The following is a 25,426-nucleotide window of genomic DNA, read 5'->3' on the forward strand; positions in this document are numbered from 1 at the left end:
ACCACTTTCCTAAAATACAGCTTTGATTTCATCTCTCCTTGAAAACATGCACTAATTCTCTATTGCTAACTGCAGCTAATTCAAACTCCTTAGCCTGAATTTGAAAGCTCTCTAGGACTCGGCCCCTCTCCCCCATCCAACCACTCCCACTATTCAACAAAGGCCCTTCCCTTCCTTCAGGACAATTCTCTAGTTGTCCTCCACAAACTTCATGTTTATTTGAATCTCCCGGCTTAGTCTGACATAGATTTCATCCAAACCCTCTCCTCCTAAGTTTAGCTCAAAACTCACTTCTTTCAAGAACACGTTTCCTACTAGTTTAGAAGATGCAGTAAAAGCAGTTGTATTCTTTTTTTTATTTTTAGATATATACTGCTGAAAGTCTCTTGCTGGCTTATAGGTAAACTGGTTTACAGAAGTCATACTGAGACATCTGCTATAGAGCTGTAATTTTACCTCTATATAGTCAAAGAACTGCATGCAGTGTCCTTTAAAACATTTCTCACAGTGCTCCTTGGACATGGATTATAATAGAATAACTTCAGTGATAAACTGTATTAAAACTTAATGTACTAAAAAGGAATAATTCATAGGCTGAACCTTTTATTGATAATGTGCTTTAATTTTTCAGTAGTGTTCTTAAAAACAAAAAAAAAGATTTCAAAGTATAAAAACTACAATCTAGGGGCTTCTCTGGTGGCGCAGTGGTTGAGAGTCCACCTGCTGATGCAGGGGACACGGGTTCGTGCCCCGGTCCGGGAAGATCCCACATGCCGTGGAGCAGCTGGGCCCGTGAGCCATGGCCGCTGAGCCTGTGCGTCCGGAACCTGTGCTCCGCAACGGGAGAGGCCACAACAGTGAGAGGCCCACGTACCGCAAAAAAAAACCCCAACAAACTACAATCTATAATAAGCTATTACCAATGTCTTTCTAAATTTAAGATAACGATGCCACAGAATAATCGAAAAGAAAATACAGAAATCATCTGGCCCTGCCCTCTTACCTTCAGAAATTTGAAGGCTTAAATTCACTAAGATAAAATTGTTAAGAAAACAGATATAAAGCCAGACCATTCCAATGACATATGTATAGGGAACACACACATATGGCAGTTTTTCCCTTCAAATGTAAGGATATGTAAGTGCCCCATTAGCCTTCTCATTTATGTATGTATGTTTGTATGTTGCTCAGTAATACACCATACTTATTTATTACTTTTTTATTTTACCCTTTGACCCCCTTCACCCATTTCTCCTACCCTCTACTCCCTGCCTCTGGCAACCACAAATCTTGTTTTCAGAGCTTGTTTTTTTTTTTTTTTTTTTAAGATTCCATATATAAGAGAGATGATATGGCCTTCTCTTTTATTAACTGAATCTTTGCTCTCATATTAAAATAGGTTAATTTTCCTTTCAATTATAATTCCACACTTAGAGCATAAGCAAATCATGTGTCTCTGACAAATGTGTAGCGAGGGGCAGAAGGGAGTGAACTGTTTTGGATTACTGAGATTTGGGGAGGCCAGGCTGGACATCTAATGTGTTATGTGTTAATACTACTAGCAAAGCAGAAGAGAGGAGGCTGTAGGGAAGGAAAATAACCAGACAGGTTTAAAAACCTTTTTCCTAGGAACATGGGTGAATAGGCAAATAAACAAGTGCTTTGCCACAGGAGTTTTCAGGGTAGCTTCAGAAAATCATGGCACATCTTATCGACCCATGCATCTATCCATTCATTTAACAAATATTACTAAACATGTATAGGAAGCCTGATACCTTGCTAGGTACTGAGGCTATAATGATGGGCAAGTCAGTCACAGCACTTACACTCTAGTGGGTTATACTGAAAATTTAAAAAGCAATTATAAAGCAGTGAGATAAGAGGAGAGGGAAGTATAAACACTGCAGAAGGTTTTCTATTGAGATAACCCATAGCTGTCTTCTGGCTCTCCATTTATTTATACAAAAGGTGCAAGCTAGTTTTCCTGCTAGAGATGACGATGACAGGATTTAAAGAACATCTATGGTACTGTTTATTTGCTATTTTTAAAGGACAGTAGAGACATAGCAGCAGAAGTCTCCGGGCTTAAGACACTTAGTTTAGGACTCCCCACACATGTTCGCAGGCCTTTGGTGGCCAGTTCTAAAACACTCGCAGGAGAAGAAGATGTAGAGAGTGGTGGTCTTTACGCCCTGTCTGAAAACATAAAGTAGATGGATTTACAGGATAAATGTGAGAGTACACAAAGAAAGCGAGGAAGGAAAGGATGCTGGGCATGATCAGAAAAGTACTCGAGACTTCAGAAAAGTGGCTTTTAAAACCTTAGTGAAAGCATACATATAATCCTTGAACTTCTGTTTTAAAAGGGAAAATAGTCAAGAGGACTCAAAAGAATGAAATTCTGATGATATAATCACAAAGGATCTGACAAAGAAATTAGTGCGCACCACCAATAAAATGAACTAAAGGAGGCCTGATTGAAGCAGGGTTAATGTAAATCACTAGTTGGCAAACTACAGTCCTATGTAGTGGGACCCCACAGTCCTATGTAGTAGGTATTAGCAGCATTAAATATGGAAACCAAGGCACAGAGAACTTGCCTAAGACCAAATAATAGTAAATTGTAGAGTCAGATTTGAACCCAGGCAGACTGGCTCCAGATCCGTGTTTCTAACCCCCGTGCTATCTACTTCCAGTTTGGGATGAAGGACAGGAGAGAGGAAGGAAGGCAATGTAAGACAGTAAGATTTGTGGGATCTTCTTCCTTTTAAGTTAGTTAAAATGCTTTTTAAAGTCTCTTTTTAAAAAGAGATTTCTTTTTGCTCTTTCTTCTTTACTTATTGCTATTTACGACTAATAGTTTTAAGATTAGTCATCTCTCTACTCCACACACTCTCTAAACAAAATAGGTACCATCATTTACACTTCCTAGCACAGTGGTCTATGTCTATGAAATCTCCACACGCACCAATGAATCCAAAATGCATACTCTATTGCTGAGTTCCCTTCACGAATTGAAGCAAACCCGATAACTGTTAACACATTAACAAAGTCACTGGTTAGGGTCATATTTTCACTTATACCAAGGATTGCCGAACATTTTCTATAAAGGGCCAGATAATAAATATTTTAGGCTTTGGAGTCCATTGAATCTCTGTTGAACGACTCAACTCTACCAATATAGCGTGAAAGCATCCATAGGCAATATATAAATAAATGAGCATGGCTATGTTCCAATAACATGTGATGGACACTGAAATTTAAATTTCATATAACTTTCAAGTGTCATAAAATATTTGTCTTTTAAAATTTTTTCTTCAACTCTTTAAAAATGTACAAGCTATTCTTAGCTCTTGAAACATACAGAAACAGATGGTGACTGTAGTTTGCCAACTCCCAACTTTCACCATTAACCCTGCTTCAATCAAGCCTCTTTAGTTCATTTTATTGATGGTGCTTACCTGATACAATGTTGTTAAATTAACAAACATAGGTGCTTAGTTTTCTAGAAAGGGCCTTCCTTCAGTTGTTACTCTTCTCTAAACTCTCAGGACCAAGGAAGTCTTAGGATTTAACAAAAGATTATCCTCACAAAAGATTTATAAACAAGAATCTAATAAATGAACTTGCAAGCTCTTTCTATTATTGACTATGATTCAAATTCCTCATTTCATAAATACCTGTGATATTCAAGATAGTTCAAGGAAGTTTCCTTAAACAAAACATTTAGGATACAGGCTATACAGGCATGTAAGAGTTTCTTTATAATTAAGGATCATACTTGTTTCTGGGATAGAACTTGTAAAAGGTTCAGGTTCATTTATCGGCACTGGATTGTCCTCGAAAGCAGTGCTTCCAGGCTCTGCTGTTTTGTGGTCTTGAGACCGGTCGAAACCTTCATAGCGTCCTGCTTGGGAGGTGCGGTACATACACATGAGTGATACGCTGGCTATCACAATGCTGCAGAACAGGGTGACTGCCGTGATGATCATCTGTCAACGTTGCAAAGAGACGTTAGGCCACTTTTCATAATCTCAGCTTGAAATCTTAGTAGACGAGGTTAAGGGCAATTTTTTGGTTGAAAATGCGTTATCTCCATGGCTATAAATGCTCTACAACAGTAGTTCTTAAAAAAGAGGAAGAGTATGGAAGGAATGTAAGTTACCTGAAGAGAAATTAGGGTTTGCTTGTAATCAAATGAGATTTCTAGATGCTTCTTTCACTATGCATCATGTCCTTGGTTTCCTCTACAAGTAATCTAAATGATTACTTATAGACTTTTTCTTTACTTCAAAGATTTTGCTTGCTTTAGTACACATTTCAAGTGTATTTCAACTAGAAACTTTGTTATGGTGATAATACTAAAAATAAGTAATTATAGCTAATACTTATTGAGTACTAACTATATGCCAGCACTAGTCTAAGTCATTTATATGTATAATCTTATTTATTCTCACAACAATCCAATAAAATTCAAAATTACAAAACAGAAAAAAAAGAGTAAGAAATCAAAATCATTTTAGGAAGTTCTTAAAAAACACATCTTTGGGAGGGGCAGGTAGGGATATGGAATTAAGAGATACAAACTACTGCGTATAAATAGATAAGCAACAAGGGTATATTGTACAGCACAGGGAAATAGAGCCATTATTTAGTAATAACTTTAAATGGAGTATAAGCTATAAAAATATTGAATCACTATGTTGTACACTTGAAACTAATGTAATATTGTAGATCAAACTATACTTCAATTAAAAAAAAAAAAAAACCACACAAATCCTTGGGAAATTCTGATTCAGCAGGTCCCAGAAGCCTCCTAGTCAATAGCTTTTCAAGCACACTTTTTCCCCAAATACTTTTTGTTCTGAAATTTATATGTATGATACAGTAGAAAGTCAAGAACTTGGCTTTTATTATTACTGCTAACTTATTAAATGGCTTTAAATTAATCACCCTTTCCTCCAATAAAGGAAACATAATTCATAAGTATGCTTAAGAAGACTCAGTAAGTTTCAAATATTTAGAAATCCTCAGCTACAAACAGACTTAAACATGTGAAATCTTTTCTTTCAATTTCATTTTCCTTTTTATAGACATGTAAAATCTTTACTGCATTTTGAGGTGTGAGTTAACAAAGTGACATAGGATCACCAGTGTGATAGGCAATAAACTGGAATAGACTTTCAAAATTAATTTTAATTTAAGTATAGCAAAACACATTAAGAAGCTAAAAAGAGACATTCTCAAGAACTGTCAATAAACTCTTCTCACCTGCTCTTTTCCATAAAAGAAGGCTGAGTCAATGCTGTCTCCATTATGTTTTCCAGTTATCAAAAGAACACCAACAAGGAGAGCAGGAATCCTGTAATAACAAGAGGTTTAGAGGGAGAGAAAAAAAAGAGGGAGAGAAAAAAAGAGAGGATGAAGAGTAACTGTGTATGTGGGAACATGTAAGCAAACAGAAAACTACCAACTTACCCCCAGCCAGATATTATGATGATTCCAACAGGAATTTGTACCCTTTCTCTCTTTTTCAAAAGAAGCAAAGAAATTGCTAGAAGGCCTAAGAATAGAGATTGAAAGACAGGTGATTACTCTTGATGTTGATCAGACTTCATGGAACTTTAACCAAGCTTATTTAAATAGCAGTCTGTAGTTCTTGCCCTAGAATGCACTCCTTCTAAATAAATGCTTTTCCCAATATTTTGAAGCAAGTTTTCTTAATTCAGAATCATTCATGTTTTCCCTCCTACATTGCTTCTTTACTGAAATCTTCTTGTTTTATACTTGAGGATTTTTTTCAAAAAGCCCAAATCATTTTGTTCTTTTGACAGATGTGTTTGGAATCGAAGTATATTAGGAAAAAAAATTTTTTAACTGGATACAGAACAATTCTAAAAATAAAAACACCCCCACTTTGCTGGTGCTAAGAAAGTACAGACAATTCTTATACAGGTTTTGTTTTGGGAAAATTCACCAAGTCTGAACGTTGGACCTTAATACGAATATAATATAAAGTTAATATAAAAACAAATGTTTTAAACATTTAAACAAATGTTTTAAAACAAATATTTCAAGAGCTTTCCTTATATCTTATACCCAATCATTTATAGAAGTAACATCTTATTTAATAAATTCTACATAGCTATAGAAGCTTAGAACTTTAGGGTTGGAAGGGACCACTGTTTTAAATTAATGCCTTCATTTTATAGATATGTAAACAAGGGTTTGCCCAAGCCACACAGCCAGCAGAGGGCAGAGCAAGACTAGAAACCCAGCCTTCTGCCAGAAGGTTAAGTCCTTCAACTCTGTCAGTGTTTCTAAAACTCAGATCTGTGGACCCATAGGGATCTGGAAATTTCTGTGAGAAATGTTAAGTCTTTTTGGTTTATTTGCAATGATAATCATCTGGATGACCATCTTACAACCAAAGTACACTCTCGTTATTTCAGGGCTTACACCTGGTTTTATCTGAAGTTTGAGCCAAGTGAAGGCCAAATAATATCACAACACATAGTCCAAATGAACATTCTGTGGTAGTCTGAAGAAGAGAAAAGCAGTGAGATAACCAGGTCATAAACCCACACATCAAAGTAAAGCCAGGCCAAACCAAAAAAAAAACCCTACCCAGAGAAATGAGTTGCATTTTACATTTCAAGCTGTGATTCAGATTAGCAAAATAAGATCCTTTGTCATGTCAATTAATGTTGCTAATTAGAGTTACTGAGCTTGTAGTTTTGTTTAAATCTAATCTGTGAATTGGCTTTGGTTTTAAAATTGTATATTAGCTGTAAATAAGGAAATCATACCTAGATTTAAGATTATACAAATTAGGGGGCTTCCCCGGTGGCGCAGTGGTTGAGAGTCTGCCTGCCGATGCAAGGGACACGGGTTCGTGCCCCGGTCCGGGGAGATCCCACATGCCGCGGAGCGGCTAGGCCCGTGAGCCATGGCCGCTGAGCCTGCGCGTCCGGAGCCTGTGCTCCGCAACGGGAGAGGCCACAACAGTGAGGGACCCGCGTACCGCAAAAAAAAAAAAGATTATACAAATTAAGTAACACTGTGCTAGAAATAATACAAATCAACACTGAGATCCTTGAGAATTGTTTTTCTTTATAGAGGACCCACACAGTACTCAAGTTCAAGAGATACTGTAATACCAATGCTCCTTCCAATGCATTTGCACACTCTTGTTTCAGGTTTTTAAAGTACCAGGGAAGCAAGTAACCAATCACAAAAGAGTGCCAACTGTGTTACAGTAGTGAGGGCATTCTTTAAAATTCCAATGTTTATCATTTCATTCCTGCCTTGTGAAAATATTGACATATGAAGAACAGGCTTAGCCTAGGCCTGGATGTCTCACTGATGAAGCTGTGAGAGTTCTTGCCTGAATCAGTTAAACTCTTTGGGCCTTATTTTCCTCCATTTGCAAAATGAAAGATTTAAACTAGACCAGTGTTTCCGAAAGTATGGTGACTGTAGGTGGCACGGGGGGAACATTTTTCGACTAATTGTGTGTTTATTTTAACATGTGCTTGAAAAATTTTTAACTAACACATGAAACCTGGGATTTTACTGAGATAAGGCTAAATTTATTAAAGTAAAAAAAGTGAGTTAATTTTAAGGTGGAAAGAAAGGACAAGTGGTATGCAGATAGGGCAAAATTCATGAGGATGGTTTATAAATGAGTAAAATTGAAAATGGCTGAACAGGATGATTTAAAATGACCTTTTAGGTCTAAAATTCTGTTATATCACAATAATCTCAAGGTTATTCTTCATCGAGGTCAAGGAATTCAGAACAGCTTCTTTGGAGAGATTTTGGTATGCATGCTTGAAGAGGATATCAGAGAAACTTGGGGCTTTTTGACAGATTGATCTATATACTGCTCTCTTATTCTCATTATAAATTTAACCTTAATAAACCTAAGTATTAGAGATCAAGTTGGTTCATCTGTATTTGGAAATAAAGTATTCAGGCTCTTTTAACTCGACAGCTCGTGAAAACTCTTACGCCAGGCAAGGTGTACTTGCCTTTATTTATTTATTTTTTTTTTTAGTTTCTCCTTTACAACAAAGTGAATCAGTTATACATATACATATGTTCCCTATCACTTTCCTCTTGCGTCTCCCTCCCTCCCACCCTCCCTATCCCACCCCTCTCAGTGGTCACAAAGCACAGAGCTGATCTCCCTGTGCTATGCGGCAGCTTCCTTTTTTTTTTTAGTTTCTCCTTTACAACAAAGTGAATCAGTTATACATATACATATGTTCCCATATCACTTCCCTCTTGCGTCTCCCTCCCTCTCACCCTCCCTATCCCACCCCTCTCATGGTTTTACATTTGGTAGTGCATATATGTCCCTTTAAAAAGCACAAACCTTCTCCTGTTTGCACTGAATTCATTTTGTAATTCCTCGCCACATTGTTGCTTCACTTCAAAAGGCTGTTGACTGAGATGGGTCCTGCTTTGATCCCGAAGGCATGAAATCAAAGGCCTGTCCCCCCTGCCCCGCCCCCAGCCACTTCCCGACACCTGCCTCCTAACAGGGTCTATAACCTGTGCTACCATTCTACAGTTTCCTTTTATGTGCCATTTTATAGGTTTGCATTTGTGGTATGAATACAAATCAGCCAGACTGAATGTTTCACAAACATACCAGAATGTACACACCCAAATAAATGTTATACTTCAAAAGAGCAATGTGCTAAAACATTTTGAATATCCTTTATGGGGCCAGTTGAAATGAAAAATAATTTTTCTTACTGGGTATTCTTCTCTTTCCATACCCTTTTGTTCACTTGTTTTTCTCGTTCTCATATTACCGCTCTTCCCTCTATTTAATAATATAGTTACATTTGTTGAGTGCCTACCATGTACCAGGCATAAACATCCATATTTCATTTAATTCTCAAAATAACTCTGTAAGGTGTGATAATCCAGGCTTACAGATAAGGAAACTGAGACCGCAAAAGTTAAGTCATTTGCTTAAGGCAGAGCCAGAATTTTTCATTCAGTTCAGTTGGATTCTAATAGTGAGCTCTGCGACACACGTCACATACCTCATCCCTCTCTGCCCATTCTTTCCTTTCCCTACCTGCTTCTAGTGCCTTTCCCCCTTGATGGCTCCAAACGGGAGCTGTGCTGACTGTGGCCTAGAACCCAAGACCCTGAAGAAAAAGGACATGTGACTGGAAACCACCTGAGCCCAGGCAGAAACAGAACGATTAGGGTAGAGAACTCAGCTTTGCAGACTGCCTATGTTAGTGGGTGTAACTGCCCAAGTGAATTCCCTAATCCTGTACTACTAGACTTCAACTAGATCACTAGAAACTGGGGCCTCAAGTGATGGAGGAGAGGGGGACCTAAATTTCTCTTCATGATCCAACTTACCTGTCCACAGGTAGGTGCTATAGAGGGAGCTGTACAATAAAACAAACACCAGAATTTGTACAACAAAATTTTTTTCTTTAACAAAATTCCATATCATCATTCCAGCGCAGACAATAGACTGAAGAGAAAATTATAAAAAAACAGTCAGTCATACTCATATGACTCATACTCATGTGTTTTATTCACAGCAACTATAATTATTCATTTAAAATTATTACTGAGTAATTAACTATTGCATTCTAGTTATACTAAAACTTCGAGTTTTATGATTAAAAAACTTTTTATAAGAGCCTTTAACAAGCCTTTCTATTTAATTGAAATAGATAATGACAACATTCTAAATACTAACCTTATATTTAGAAAAGGTTTACATAGAAAATGTAAACTTCTTTCCTTTATGATTTGAGACATGCAAAGATTTAACTAGAAAAGTAAGATTATGAAAGAGTTTAATTTGTAATGATTTAATTGTTTCTATTAAAAAATGCAAAATTATCACTAAATGTCATTACAGTTGTCCTTCTGTATCCATGGAAGATTGGTTCTAGGATGCCTCCTCGCCCCCCCAACAGATACCAAAATCCAAGGATGCTCAAGTTCCTTATATAAAATTCTGTAGTATTTGCTTATAACCTATGCATATATTCCTGTATACTTTAAATCATCTCCAGATTACTTATAATACCAAATACACTGTTAATGCTATGTAAATAGCTGTCAGCATATGGCAAATTCAAGTTTTGCTTTTTGGAACTTTCTGGAATTTTTTTTCTGAATATTTTCGATCCATGTTTGGTTGAATCTGAGGATATGGAACCCATGGATATGGAGGGCCAACTGTATTAGCCTCAACTTTGTATAGTTCAAGACACACTGCAGTATTTAATAAATTAGGCATAAATTAGTTGTAACCAAATTATAATTGATTGTATTTGGTAAAAAAATACTTTGACTTTATACCTGGAAAAACCCCACAAAGCGATTTTTTCCTCTATAGTAATATAATCAATGAGAAAAACACAGCTTTAATTATTTGTAGGTTTACTAACCTGAGCGATGAGTAAATTAGTTGTAAGCATATGAGGAAGCTGTTTATACTTCTTGCTCAAAAGAAGAATACCCAAAGACCAGATCTTAAACACAGAGGTTCAAAAGTTATTCAGGTTTCTTAATCTTTATAATCACTTATTAATTACTAACTTTTATAATTACTTTACTAATTACTTATTAGCCTCTTTAAAGAATTCTTTTATCCTGGTTCAAAAAGGAATTGCAATATTTTACTTACTTTAACTTGGGTAGCTCCCAAAAGTGCATTAAGGTAAACTAATATCCAAAGTAAAATAGAAAGCATGGAGAGATCCTATGGTAAATTAACTCCAAAAATGACAGAGTCTTTAAGAACTATTCCTTGAACAGGGAGGGCCACGTTCCAACTATCCCTACCTTTGGTGGCTGGGGTGGGACACAGGCTCACAGCCAACTCTTCAGAAAAGGAGCTTTAGTGGGAGATGCAGTTATACTGCACTATCTTGAATTTTCCCTTTTTGATTCCACCACATTGGCTCGTGAGGTATCTAAATTCCAGGCTGTCTTACTTCAAACAACACATGTCATCCACCTTAAGATTAATTTTCCTGCATTCTTTATATTTAAAAGGATACACAGTAGTCAGCCACGTATGCTGGTTTGATTTCCTTCTTTCTTCTCACCTCATTGTCAATCAAAATTTATATTGTCTCTCCCCTTATGAAACTGCCCTCTTATCAATGGGCATCATTTTTAAGAAAATGTAACAGAAGCAAAATTTCTTAAAAATTACATTAATCACACATTTATTTGTTGCCAGTATACATATTCATCCTTATCTCCTTTCCTTTAACAGCAAAAGTTGTCTTTTTATTTTCAGCCAGAATACTGTTTGAATTCAACAGGCAACTCAATCTACAAGATACTCTAGTTGCCAAGTGTATAAGTATTTAATTTGAGCTAGATATATCCAAAAGTTTCATTAACATTAAATGGGTGTTTGGTCTTAATCCCAAAGATCCCTTCCAACAACATGATTCTACAATAGCTAGTATTTATATAGCAATTCACCATTTTCAGAATGCCTTTTACATATATTGTCTCCTGTAATCCTTAAAACAAACCATGGAAATAGGTAAAATTATTATCTGTATTTTATAGTTGAGAAAATTGAAGCTTAGAGAGGCTTAGGTAACTCCACAGAGAAATAACAGCTAGTTTGTCATAGGGCCAGGAGTCAAATCCAGGTCTGACTAAATCTCATGCCTTGTCTGTTATACCACTCTTAACTCCCAACTGGAAAGAAAAAACTCAGAAGGCTGATACTATATTTTATGGGTAGGCTTTAGCTTTCTGTGTTGCATAAGAAATTATATTTTTACTCCCTAACTTTCTGTTACCAAGCTATTCTCAAATTCATTCTGTGATTCTCATTCATTTTTACACTGAAACATACTTACCAAGGAGACCAGACTGATAATACTTATATCAAAACTAACATTCTGGATGGCATATGCCAATGGCTTCGGGTCCATGGTGGGAAAAGTCAGTAACCAGGCAGAGACGTACATGATTGGCGCAGACACAAACGTGCTTATTACCATCCCTGAGGTTATCTGCAAAAAATGAAGTCAAATTGAGGAAGAGTCACAGACTCACGTAAACAATTCCTGTAAACTTTAGCCACAGCGCACTAAGGCATTCTAAAATAAAAGCAGGAGTCAGTAAAGAGACATCACAGAATCCAGCATGTTATCTAATATCATATTCCCCTTTTCTTAGAGTTCTTAAAAGAAAACACAGTTAAGTTCCCTTGGCTTCTCTTCCAGTCTATGCTCAATTTATATTTGCATATAACAATGCTAGAAATCCCACATCTGATGTTTATCTCCTAGATTCTAGAAAGTAAGCCATATTAATGATCTACTTAAACTGATGACCAGTTTCCTTCCATACTATTTCATAAAATATAGGGCAATAAAAGCAATTTCAAAAAGAGAAAAATTACCATGCAAACATTCTACCGATTAAATAATGGAACTAACCTTTGGTCAACAATTTAGTTCCTTCATGTTATATTTCAAAAACATCTGCTCTAATGCTGTAGATAACATGTATAGTATGCTTAGACACTAATTGATGTTAACTGATTTAGCTATTTATTGCAGTTGATTATGTGGTATTTTGCAGCTGGTGGTTGGATTATCAATGAATAAAACAGATTTTTTTCCCCTCAAATTTCGAAAGTTACCCTTCTGTAAATAACCTTTAGGCTTAACTAAAATTACAGCATTAAAATACTTGAAACTAAAAAAGACTAATGAAAAAAGTCATGGCTGAATAAAGACCCCAGATTAAATAACTCACTTGTTACATGACGTTACATAATGTCTCTTTATTTATAATGAGGCAATTTACAGATATCAAATTCTCGTAAAAGAATGTAGATTTCTGTGTTTTAAAAATTCATTTTTCTACTAACCAAACAATCAAACTTAGAAAGTAATATATACATACAATCTCTACTTCCATGTTGAACTGTGTTGCAAAGATAGCCACTCCTGGTGCTACAGGAAAGACACCATACAAAAATGCATAATTCGATACACTTGTATGGTTCACTACACTGTTGCCCTTGTCCAAGAGTTCCACCATTTCTCGGCAGAGAAGTGGCAGCACCAGGCTGAAGAAACAAGAAAGGCATCATTTGCTTGGTATCACAGTATGCTGGTCCCCAAATAGAAAATTGCTCTAGTGAACTTGGCATTACGTTATTCTTCTCCTGCCCAGAAGGTATCATGTTATTGAAAGAAAAAAAAATTCCACTTGGAGCCACTTAAAGTAAAACAATATTCTAGAAATGCTTCAAACATCAGGAATTAGGAGGGAAAAAACTAATTTTTTTGTTCTATGAATAATTTTCTTGCAAAACAATCTGTAAAAGTTGCAATTATAACTGCTGTTTCTTGCTTTCCCTATTAGTTCATTGAAATGTTAAAAGAAAAGAAGAAGACTGACAATCTGAGTAAACTTTTTCAAGAAAATTACTAAACTCATTCTTGGAAAAAAAAAAAAAGTGGACCTTTATTATGATTAGAGGTTTAAATGGTTCAGGTAATGATAACAATGCTGCTCAGTTAGATTTCAAAAACCAGTAGAGAAACAGGTATCTTACAATTAGCTCTTTATCTTAATAAAGAAAAAAGGTTTAGCAAAGGGAACTGAAATAACTGAGGTAGAGCAAAAAACTAATGATATCTAGATCTGGTGAACAGTTAATTATTAAACAAATCCTCCAGGATTCCATAGAAAGACCATATCAACAGTAGCAAGTTAATGGAGATTTCCTTTAGAAAGAACAAAACCAAGGTTAATATTGTCACAGCAGCACCTACAGAGATGCTCTCAGATGGAGTAAAGAACTACTCTTGTGTTTTTTTTTTAATTAAAAGAAGAAGAAGAAATTATGTAATAGGCATCAAAGAACCAGAAAAAAGATTTTAAAAACGAGAATATTTAAATACTTATAAGTAATGGTTGGTATTACTATTATTGTTAGAACCATATTTATTGCTGTGAAAAACTAAATAAGGGACTTCCCTGGTGGTCCAGTGGTTAAGACTCCATGCTTCCACTGCAGGGGGTGTGGGTTCAATCCCTGGTAGGGGAACTAAGATTTTGAATGCCATGCAGTGCAGCCAAAAATTAAACAAAAAAACTAAATAATACTTTATTTCCAAGAGCATAACACCACTATAAATAATCTTCAGAATTTATACTCATTTTTATTATTTTGAATATATAGATACTATTTCATATTGCACTGGTCTCATGAATTTAGTTGTCTATACAAGAGCTAAATTCAATAGTTAAATATGCCCCAAGTGCCTTGGGATAATCTTGTAGTAAAATTATGTCACCTTTACCAGGGAGTATAACTCTACGGCTAAAGAGCTAAGGAGGCTGAAGGAACTATCAACTAAGGAGCTAAGAACTTTTCATTTACAGGCTAGGATCAGATGATTAATAATAATCATTCCTACTGACTTACCTATATTCAGCCACCCTCAGAATTTTAGAATATTTCCCTCAAATTCATGAAATAGAAGTTTATATTCAAAATTATTGTTTTCATCATGGCCAATAGGATTTTAATAAATTTAGAAAACTCAGAAATCCTGCAAAATTCCTTTAAAAATATGATCAAACTAGGACACTGGAAGATATTAAGTAAAATTATATAAAAGCTGAAGGGAAACCAATAGTCTTTATCCTCTGACAGTAAAATGGAAAGAGTAACCTACACGGAAGTGACTTTCCACATACACCAACATCACATTTTCCTTTAAATTGTAACTACTCAATTAGGAGGGATTACTACTATCAAACTATTTAATGGAGAAAATAGAGACATATCCCAACGAACAGGCTAAATAAGGCTTTCACAAAGTACAATCCCCAAGTTAAATAAGTGAAACTTACAGTTTAGCTGTGATGAGAAGAATTAGTACAACAAATGCTGACTTCTTCAGTTTCTTTATTTTTCCTACCATTGTAAGACCAAGATAAAATAAAGCTGATCCAGAAAAAGAATTCGCAAGTCCATCAAGAAAATTTTCCATATATACAGGCACCTTTTGATCAAGTATAAAATTGAAAGCAATGCCAATGAAAACCATAAATACTATTGGGTTCTGTAACACACGCAGAAGTCCAAGTCCCACAATTTTCACTTTGTTTTGAGAAGCATTTTGAGTGTCTTTACATCTCTGCATTTCACAGAAGATAAACCCTATAGGGTTTAACATCATAAGAGATATTGGCGCCACTAAGTAAATGTACTGGAGATACTCTGGGTATGTCGTTTGATATAAAGCTTCAACTGCAAAATACAAATTAAAATTGATTTTTAAATGGTTACCACAGAAATATATTAATAAATTATGAATATAATGTTTTCCATGCTTAATTATAACATATTGTAAATTAACCTAAATAGTGTAGAATGACCTCATTACCCTAGTTTTGGAAAAGTATGTTTTAGTAATAAAGCTGAAAAGGAAAAAAAAACCCACTATATTAAATGACATTTAGCTTATAAAATGATAATCAACTTTTAAAAAGTATTTTTAGTTTTAGTAACACTAATTGTTACTACTTAGAGGCTAAGACTAGTCTCAATAAAGGGGCAGAATTGTAGAATTCTTAAGACAATTCAAAGTAAAAATCTACTAACAAAATGTTTAAGTAGTCATAGCAACAAGGTGGTTGCTGGTTCTCTTGAGAGGGAAGTTTCATTGGAGGGGTGAGGCAGAAATCAGAGCACAGAGAACGCAGGAGAGAGGAGGAGATAACAGACTGAAAAATGAGCACTGAGGGACTTCCCTGCTGGCACAGTGGTTGAGAATCCGCCTGCCAATGCAAGGAACACAGGTTCAAGCCCTGGTCCGGGAAGATCCCACATGCCGTGGAGCAACTAAGCCCATGCACAACTACTGAGCCTGCGCTCTAAAGCCTGTGAGCCACAACTACCGAGCCCGTGTGCCACAACTACTGAAGCCCGCGCACCTAGAGCCCGTGCTCCACAAGATAGGCCACCGCAATAAGAAGCCCATGCATCGCAACAAAGAGGAGCCCCCTCTCGCAGCAACGGGAGAAAGCCCGTGTGCAGCGACAAAGACCCAATGCAGCCAAAAACAAATAAAATTAAATAAATTTATTTTTTAAATGTTTTTTAAAAAAAAAGAGCACTGAGGCGATGGAGTCCAAGCTATATAGGAAAAGAAGTGAAGATGGGAGATGGCTAACAGATAGATAGCAGAGTGGTTAGAGACTGGAGGTCCCTGTGAAGTTCAAGAAGTAGGTGTAGCTGGAAGTTTAGGAGTTCACAGTAAGTCAGATAGTGAGCTATTGGATTTAATATTTCCCGGATGACTGGGTCCAGGATGTGGCCATGGGAGTTGGTGGCTGAAGTGGAGTACAGGAAAACATCATTGGAGGTGAGGAGGTCAAGGAACTGAGAGAGCAGAGAATTTGGTGGGTAGTTCACATGGATGCTAAAGTTAAACAAGATAACAAGCAAAACTTGGGAGTAGAGAAGATGACAGCGGGCCAGATATTAGTCTCCAGTGAATGAGGAGGAATGACGAGAGTGAGGTCAGCAGATGACAGCATCGAGGATGAGCAGTTTAGCCAGGCAGCAGGAACCTCAAAGAAGCAGTTTTTACAAAAGAGAGAGAATAATGGCCTAGCAGTGGTACACAGTGGCTATGAGGATGCCAATCCTGCCTACCCACTGCTCACATGGTATGCAGGTGATGAGAAAATGAGCAGCCTCCACTGGAGAGGAATGAATGCCTTCAGGAAGGAAGACCAGTGAAGATGCTGAAGAATTAGAGATGGAAAGGTAGATCTAAGAAATGTTCGGGAGGAGAATACAGTAAAGTCATGTCAATGCACATTTAATGCAAATTCAACTACACTTTCTTAGGAAAACAAAGGCTTCATTTTTCTTTTTCATAAAACATGCTCCCAAGTGCAAACTAATTACTTGTTCATTGAAGAAGAGCAATGCTTGCAAAAGAATCTGGCTATTAGACTTATGAGAAATGGTACAATATATACAAAGTACGTGTGCTGCATCTTGTGGGTGATTTGAGGGATTTTTCAAAGGTTCAACTGTATATGATGACTGTAGAACCTAACCATTGCATGAGATGAGTCTCCTTGGAAGGGGATGGGTTGGATCAGACTTCTAGCAGTTTCTTGGTTCATGTGAGGGTTGGTGGACTGGTCTTGGCTTGATCAGGGCAACTTAGAGCCTTGCAGCATCAAATTGGTCTCAAGGCACATTTTTGGCAATGAATTCTGAAATTATTCAACTTAATATATGCAAAGCCTGATTCATAAATGATTTCAAGTTGAGAAAGACAGATAAAATAAGAACAGCCACAATCACTCACAATCACTTGCTTCACAAGAGAGGCAATCATGTGAAAAAATGTAAAAGATTAGGTTTCTCAATTTACATTAAGATAAAGTGACACAGGTAGGAAAATATATTTGTTTGCTTTCTCAGGATACATAAGTTCAGTTAATGTCAAGCACATGTCCCGTTAGTTATGTAACTAGATTATATAACCTTTAGAATACCTTGTTCTCATTAGCTAAAAGCTACTTTTTATAAGATTCAATTCCCTTTTTTTTCAACTAAGCACATACAGAGGTCTCTAATATCTTTGAAATGTTAAACAAAATATATTTGATTACATAAAATTTCACAAATTCTTTCCACTGATTTCCAAATTAGATATATAGCTCTATAACTCAGTGGTTCTCTTTCATGTTTCATAAGGTTTCACCCTTTAAGTAAAAAAAAAAAGCATCACCTTTTTTTTTTTTTTTTTTTAATGCCTGTACGCGGGCCTCTCCCGTTGCGGAGCACCGGCTCCGGACGCGCAGGCTCAGCGGCCATGGTTCACGGGCCCAGCCGCTCCGCGGCATGTGGGATCCTCCCGGACCGGGACACGAACCCCTGCATCGGCAGGCGGACTCTCAACCACTGCGCCAGCAGGGAAGCCCTAAAAGCAGCACTTTTGATAACTATTTCTAGTTAGCTACACTTCTTCTGACTAGATATTTTAGCTCAAAGAGAAAGGTGTCTATACCCACCCCTCAATTTTTAAAATAGAATATATTTTAGAAAAGCCTTGTGTTTTCGATCTGAGCCCAAGAATTTTCCCAAGTAGCCAAAATAAAATGCATAAGGTATTTCCTTTGACAACTTACAGCACACAAAGCTTCTTAAGTTAATGACTTTTTACCAAAAATGTACTTTCCTGGTACAGTAGCACTTAATCACCATTACCTAATGGACTTCGGGTTGTTTTAAATGCTCAATGCAAATTTGAACAAAAGTCTATATTTAGGCCTAGCCAATCACCAAGTCCTTTCTTCTTTTGCATGATCATTTGTATTTGATTCCTACTTGGAATCTTGATTCCTGCTACTGCCACTAGTCAAAAATCTCAAAAGTGGGTTACCTACCCTGTTTACCAACGTATATTCTTCTGGTTTTTCTTGACCATCCCCTTTATCCATTTTACTTGCTACCAACAATATCACCTAAATCTTAACTTTCAAAAATTAAGAATTTCCCACAGCTCTCCCTGCCCACGAGACCACATATAAAATCTTTCTTTTGACATTCACAATCTAGTCGCCACTATTTGTTCCTTATTTATCCAGCTCACCTCTCACTATACCTTAGTGCAAAGCCTCTATCAGCCAGTTTATATCACTGTAACGCTGGATAACACCAGGTTCATAATTTCTAGTTCTACATGCCGATCATCATTCCCCAACTTCATCATCCCCCAACTTCGTGAAATCTCGCCTTTCTTATCCAAATCTTTAAGCTACTATTTAAGGCGTGTCTCAGGTACCACTTCTTCCACCAAGTCTTCAGTCTACATCATGGATCTCTCCTTCCCTGGATGGCTCTGGTACTTTGTGTACTTTTTGTTATCAGTGCCATCTCAACAAATTCTAAGTTCCTTGAAGGTACCATTTTATAACTCCCAGTCCCAGCTGAGGTGCTAAGCAAAATCTGAAAATACTTGCTGAATGGAATTAACACATCAATGAATGTCAAAGGTTTCAGACAGACTAAAAATGTGTTTTGTAACATAGACTAAAAATGTGTTTTGTAACATAGAAATTTATAACTAATTGTTATCCATGAACCCATTTCTTTTTATATCCAATTTTTTTTCTTTTTTCATCTTCTGAATATTTATAAAGCAGGCTACTATTGGGATATTTTAAGTCAGCTAAACAGGTATACAAAGGCAAAAGAAGTATAGTCTAGTGGGAAAGCAAAAAATTGGGAATAAATACTTGTTTAATTACTAGAATAGGGTTCAGTATGGGAATTTCAGTTCATTCTGCCATTCATTTGCATAATTACTTAACATTCCATCTTTATCTATAAATAGGCAGCACTATTTTTTGAATTTAATTTTATTTATGTATTTTTTATACAGGTTATTAGTTATCTATTTTATACATATTAGTGTATACATGTCAATCCCAATCTCCCAATTCATCACACCCCCTCCCTTCCCCGCAGCACTATTCTTTTGTTATCAATCTGAGTATAGTTTTTCAAATCTGAAAAATAATTGAAAGCAGTGACCCATATTAACAAATTAGATTTATAATCATTGTATCAACTATTAAGTTCTAATTAATACTTATAAATAAGGCTCTTGGGGGGAGGGGAGAATCCCACTCTGAGGAATTATTATATAGCTCTGAAGAACTAAGAGACAAAATTAGCCACCCACTGTGGCTCCTATTTTGATTACTGCAGGGTTTCAATCCCTAGCAAATAACACAAAGACCCAGACAAGATCATTCTATTATTTAATGGCATAGAGTTAAATGCTTCATTTCCTTTTTGTTTACAGCTCAAGCACTAGAGCATAATTATGATTAGTCAGGGTGCTTATGCTATCAGCATTGTTTAAGAATGAATTATAGCACTTAACTATGCCCTATTGTATCTTTTAATGACAGAGGCAGGGAACCATTCTGATTTGCTAAAATCCACATTTCACCTCAGTAGAGTCTTGGTGTCTTCTCATACTCGGATTTCTTAAAGTACCTCGGAAAAGGATTGTTTTTAAAAATAGCAAGCTTATTTTTTCAGTCTGCCATAATGCAATGTAGTATTATGTCACCTGAGTATAGGTAAATCATTTTAATGCAATTTCATAGACCATTATAATTATAGTATAGAGAAAAAGTAAACACGACTGTCCTTTTTTTTTTTTTTTTTTCTTTTGTGGTATGCGGGCCTCCCTCTGTTGTGGCCTCTTTCGTTGCGGAGCACAGGCTCCGGACGCGCAGGCTCATTGGCCATGGCTCACGGGCCCAGCCGCTCCGCGGCATGTGGGATCCTCCCAGACCGGGGCGCGAACCCGGTTCCCCTGCATCGGCAGGCGGACGCGCAACCACTGCGCCACCAGGGAAGCCCCTGTCCTTTTTCTTTAATCACTAACTTATCTCTCTTCTGAGTCACCTGTAAATTGGACCAATGTTGCAGAACAAATGCAGTCGTAAAAAGGACATTTCCTTTAAGCTACCATGCTTATCTGTGAACTAGAGAGTAGGAATTCTTGGGAGAGGCCACATAACAAACAGAAAGAATGGTCTTCTCTCTAGAGACATAGTCTTCTCTGTTCACCCAGAGCATAGCCAGAAGGCAGATGGCTATGAACAGCAGTAATAAATAATCTCATTGGAGCAGATACATGGCCCTAGTTCTGTACCACAGCTTCCAATCTGCAGATATATGAAAAAGCACTTCTGTGTATACTGTTGGTTTCTGGTAAAGTTATTGTCTACAACCTAATGTCACAAGAGCTCTTACATTATCTGTGATTTAAAAACAAACAATTACAACTCAAAATCTGCTAGCATAATCATCAGGGGAACTGGGCTAGCACACTGCTGGGAACATGATTATTACCAGATTCATTGATTTAATGTGGGACATGAGAAAAGCAGCAATGAAAATGGCTGACTATATTTTTTATTTGGAGATTCTGCCTTAATATGAAAATGGATAAACTCATCTAACAGGTCTTTTTCCACTGCTACTCATTTTATGAATTTTTTTGAATAATGTAAAGATTATGAAAAACTTTGATTCTCTCTGAAAATAATGTGTTATAAGGGCTAGCTGGGTCTTCTGATGATCAAATGGGCATGTTATATAACTGTGTGGCATAAGAGAATGCCCAGGATTTAAATCTAGGTTTGGGTCTCAGTCACCTGTTAGCTGTGTGACCTGGGGTAAGACAATTAAATCTCTGTAAGTCTGCCTTCTTATTTGAAAATGAGGATATCTACCCTACCTCAAATGAGATAAGTATATAAGAAAATACTCTTATAAAGTTATAAATGTTAGTTCTATTTAGTTATGGGCTTACTACTCTATGACAGCATGAAACTTACAGATCATGTCCAAATTAAGATATAGCACTATTTATTAAATATTTAACACTATGATACTTAGCCACTTCTAAGGTCCTTATACCATCAATACCTTGACAAATGTACATTAATAATGCTCCTGGAGAGAGGGACAACACATTAACTCCTTGCTCTTTTATTTCCAAAGTCTTTATTTAAATGCTTGGCTCATCCTTTAATTTTAAAATTGATTAACCTTCAAGGAACACCTATCTAGTTTCTGACTATTCACAGCTCAGTTATCTAAGAGCCTGGTTTTTCCTCTCTCATAAACCTCCTACTTTTATTCATAGTTATATAATTTCTTAGGTATATCTCTATTTCTGGTAAGCAATATGGAGGAAGAGAATAATGAAAAGTATAGTCCACTAGAATCCTTTTGGTGCCAGAGGTGTAATAATTTTTTTGGGGGGGGTGGGTAGTTAAAAGATAAGAAATTTGAAAGTTAATGGCAGATTTCAATTGTCCATTTCATTAAGTTTCATTCAGTCTCTGCTCAGACGATGTATCACCAGAGAGGCCTTCACTGACCCTGCTCCCCACCTCAAATGCCATCTCCTTGTAAAAGAACACTATTTTGTTTTTATGGCCCTTGTCATTACCTGATATTATTTTTGTTTTTGTTTTATTTTCCCATTAAAATGTAAATTCAGTATGTACAAGAACTTTGTTTACAAGTGTATTCCCAGCAGCTAGCACAGTCACTGGTACTAACAGGTTCCTATGAATGAATGAAGGAATAAATGAATGACTATATCCATAATATTCAGATCCCTACATTATGATACATGATCAAAGCAAATCATAAACTTTAAAAATATTAAAAATTCATAGAAAGTACATTGGTAGATGCCAGGGGCTGGGGGCTTGGGGGGGAGTAGGGAGGGGGAATGGGGAGTTAGTGTTTAAAGGGGACAGAGTTTCAGAGATGCCAGGGGCTGGGGGGTGGCACAGGAGTGGGGAGTTAGTGTTTAATGGGGACAGAGTTTCAGTTTAGAAAGGTGAAAAATTCGGGAGATGGATGATGGTGAGAGTTGCACAACAATGTGAATGTACTTAGTGCCACTGAACTGTACACTTAAGTATGGTTAAAATAGTATGTTTTATATTATGTGACTTTTACCACAATAAAAAAACATTAAAAAAAAGGTAGTTACTAAGTATACATTTTCTTGGTGGCAGAGAGTTCTGGAAAATAGAATATGTTTCTAAGATATCTCAACATCCCCAGCTAGTATGTTTACTATTTCATCAGGAAAACATATACACATAGAAACATAAAATTAGGCTGTTTAAAGAGTTGGAAAGTTAAAGAAGGAAAAGTTGGAAAGGTAAAAAAAGTCCTCATTTTGTCCTTAAACAAGAAATTAACTTCGACCAAAGTACACTGATATTTTGAATAAAAAACTCAATAAAAAGCATTAATGTAAAATAATATACACTCTAGATGGAAAGAAAAATAAGGAAGGGAAGTAGTCACTCATAAATTTCCACTGCTAACATTTAATAATGACAGTTTTTAAACAGGTGTATGCCTATGCTTTTTATATAATTTAAATCAGAATCTGATCTCTTCTGGAAATTATATTTCTTTCATATGTGATTATTGAGAAGAAAAAAAATACTAGTAGAAAGATGACTCACAAAGTTTATTTGGATATGACCATTTATTTCAGGTAGATGTTTGAAGGTGCCTCAAACTCTGAAAAAATATAATTCATCTAACTTAAGACATATTTAAGAAAAAAATATGAAAGATTTCTTAGATATAAGAATAAGTATAAATCACTAACAAATGCTTAGTTAAAAGATTCAAATTAAAGCCTTACATTTTGTTACCTTCTAAAAGACCTGAAATTTTTTTTAACTTTAAAAATAAAAAGTAACTTACCTATAGGATATCCCAATGCAAAGTCGTTACTTTGTGTAGCAAAAATAGGGAATAGTCCAGCTTTGCTAAATCGACTATCAGGACTGGCAACCAATAAGGTTAATACACATACAATGAAAAATACAGAAGCTTTGGCAATTAAGATACTATATAGAAAAGACCAATCCACATTGGAAAAATTAAGTACAACCATGTTTTTGAATAATAAAGCTGGAAGTGCAAACCTGGAGACAAAATTTCCCAGTCCTTTCGCCTGTGTTGATGTTATAACATTGGCCCTTCCTGCTATGTAGCCACAAAGGACTATGCCAAAGCATTCTAGTAAGGCTGGAAAAAGCCTTGTTATTGACATTGAAGGTGGGTCATTAGTGGAATTAAATCCATGGGTTACTGGTGAGGACAAAGTCTTGGTCATATTGACTGCAATGGTCAAGTTCTTGGCAGGTATATCAGAAAAAGAATTCATTTTCTTTCACCCTCCAACTCCAACCTGATCTCTGGAAAGAAAGAAGAAAGATTCAGTGTGAACTCAATGAGAAGAATTCTAGTTGAAAGGATATACTGGCAAACATAGATTTATTAAATGGACAAATAAATATACAAACTTTTTTCAACAACCATCAGAGAAAAATACAATGAAAAATAAAATGGGTGGAAGTGTCTGCTAACAACAGCCTCTTGACTCTCAAAGGTGGGTCAGCTCAAAATATTTATGTTGCTGTCCTATTTTCAGTATCAGATATGAGTTAAATAAGATCCACAGATTTTACAGCTGTAATGATGGCCTGTGGTCCTCTCCAGTGCTCCACAGTCAAGCTCTGCCTAGTGGATGAGAGCTTGGCACCCACAGAGTCCACTGAATGTCCACCTGCAGCCAAATTTTCCAGAAATTTCAGAAGTTCTCAGGGCTACATCAAAGAGTCACAATGGACAGGAAGGTCCTTTCCAGCCTGCAGAAGGACCTGAATATAGGATAGGAAGAAGAGTATAATAGAATATCACTGATCAACTTTGAACCAGTAACTTACTTTTCTGTACCTCCTTTTCCTCATCTGTGAAACAGCAATCATAGTAGCTACCTCATAGGAAGCTGATATTATTCAATATCAAGTCCTTACAAACACATCTGGCACAAATAAATCACTTAACAGAAGTTAAATATAACTTCTGGTGGCATATAAGAGAGAGAATGAAAGAAAAAATGATGGCATCCCACCAGCCTACTCTTAGTTCCTTTTACACCAGCCAGACATATTGGCTGTCTTGAATTCCCCATAGTCCTTTGTGCCACAGGGGCTTTGCCCATGCAGTTCACAATAAAATATTCTCTTCCCTGCCCACCCACATAACAACTACCCATCCTCCGAATCATATCCAAATCAATTCAGGAGTCGTTGTATCAGGTAAGGCTCCTCTAACACCATAGCCAGGCCAGGAGTCTTTCTCAAATAGAATCATGTTCCTTAACTTTAGGCCACTCTTCTCAGTTTATAATTATACTATGTATTAGAGTGACTGTGTGATTTATGTCTGTCTCCTTCACTAGACTTTAAGTGCCATAGAAGCAGGGACTATGCATGTTTTTGCTCACTTTTGTGTCCCTAATGCCTAGCACCGTTCCTGGAGCACAGGAGATTTAGGAGACTAAAATAATTACCTGCTCTTAAATAAACCTTTCACCCTTTAGTGGATCAATGTTCTTTCTTAAGAACTATCTACTTCATGGACAGAATTTTGTTTTTTTTTGTTTTTTCCTGAATGTTAAGTAGCCTAAGTTTTTCACCAAGACCATAAAATGTGTTCTGAAATGTTCCAAAGCTGTTCATAAAATGTTAAAAAACACAAAATGTCTTGTAAAATGTTCTAAAGATGTTCAGAAAATGAAGCAAGGAAAACTTTATGTTAATATGACAATACTTACCAGACTTTCCTCTTGCTGCCAGGGACACAATGAACATTAGGTTTGAACAACTCTGCACCTAACCAGCTTTTATTAGTAACTTGAAATTGACATAGTGACAATTGACAATTCCTAAGTGATTATTCTGGGTTAACCATCTAAAGTAGCCTTAT

At 36.3% G+C, this 25,426-nt stretch overlaps 1 protein-coding gene across 4 annotated transcripts in view; it reads right to left on the reverse strand.

Annotated features, from left to right (window-relative positions):
* The window catches only part of GPR155 (G protein-coupled receptor 155), a 43,446-nt gene that overhangs the window by 15,097 nt on the left and 2,923 nt on the right, over positions 1 to 25,426 (reverse strand). For 3 of the 4 annotated variants that reach the window (XM_007113771.3, XM_007113770.3, XM_028479227.2), the window contains exons 2-10: positions 23,354 to 23,850; positions 14,905 to 15,304; positions 12,940 to 13,105; positions 11,883 to 12,038; positions 10,443 to 10,526; positions 9,394 to 9,511; positions 5,479 to 5,563; positions 5,272 to 5,362; positions 3,782 to 3,992 (exon numbers count right to left, since the gene is read on the reverse strand). In XM_007113771.3, coding sequence (XP_007113833.1) covers positions 3,782 to 3,992; positions 5,272 to 5,362; positions 5,479 to 5,563; positions 9,394 to 9,511; positions 10,443 to 10,526; positions 11,883 to 12,038; positions 12,940 to 13,105; positions 14,905 to 15,304; positions 23,354 to 23,819 — 1,777 coding nt within the window. In that variant the 5' untranslated portion in view covers positions 23,820 to 23,850. The remainder of the gene's footprint in view (positions 1 to 3,781; positions 3,993 to 5,271; positions 5,363 to 5,478; positions 5,564 to 9,393; positions 9,512 to 10,442; positions 10,527 to 11,882; positions 12,039 to 12,939; positions 13,106 to 14,904; positions 15,305 to 23,353; positions 23,851 to 25,426) is intronic. The other variant, XM_028479234.2, reaches the window with a different exon arrangement.

This window comes from Physeter macrocephalus, chromosome 2, assembly GCF_002837175.3.
Source record: "Physeter macrocephalus isolate SW-GA chromosome 2, ASM283717v5, whole genome shotgun sequence".
NCBI lineage: Eukaryota > Metazoa > Chordata > Mammalia > Artiodactyla > Physeteridae > Physeter > Physeter macrocephalus.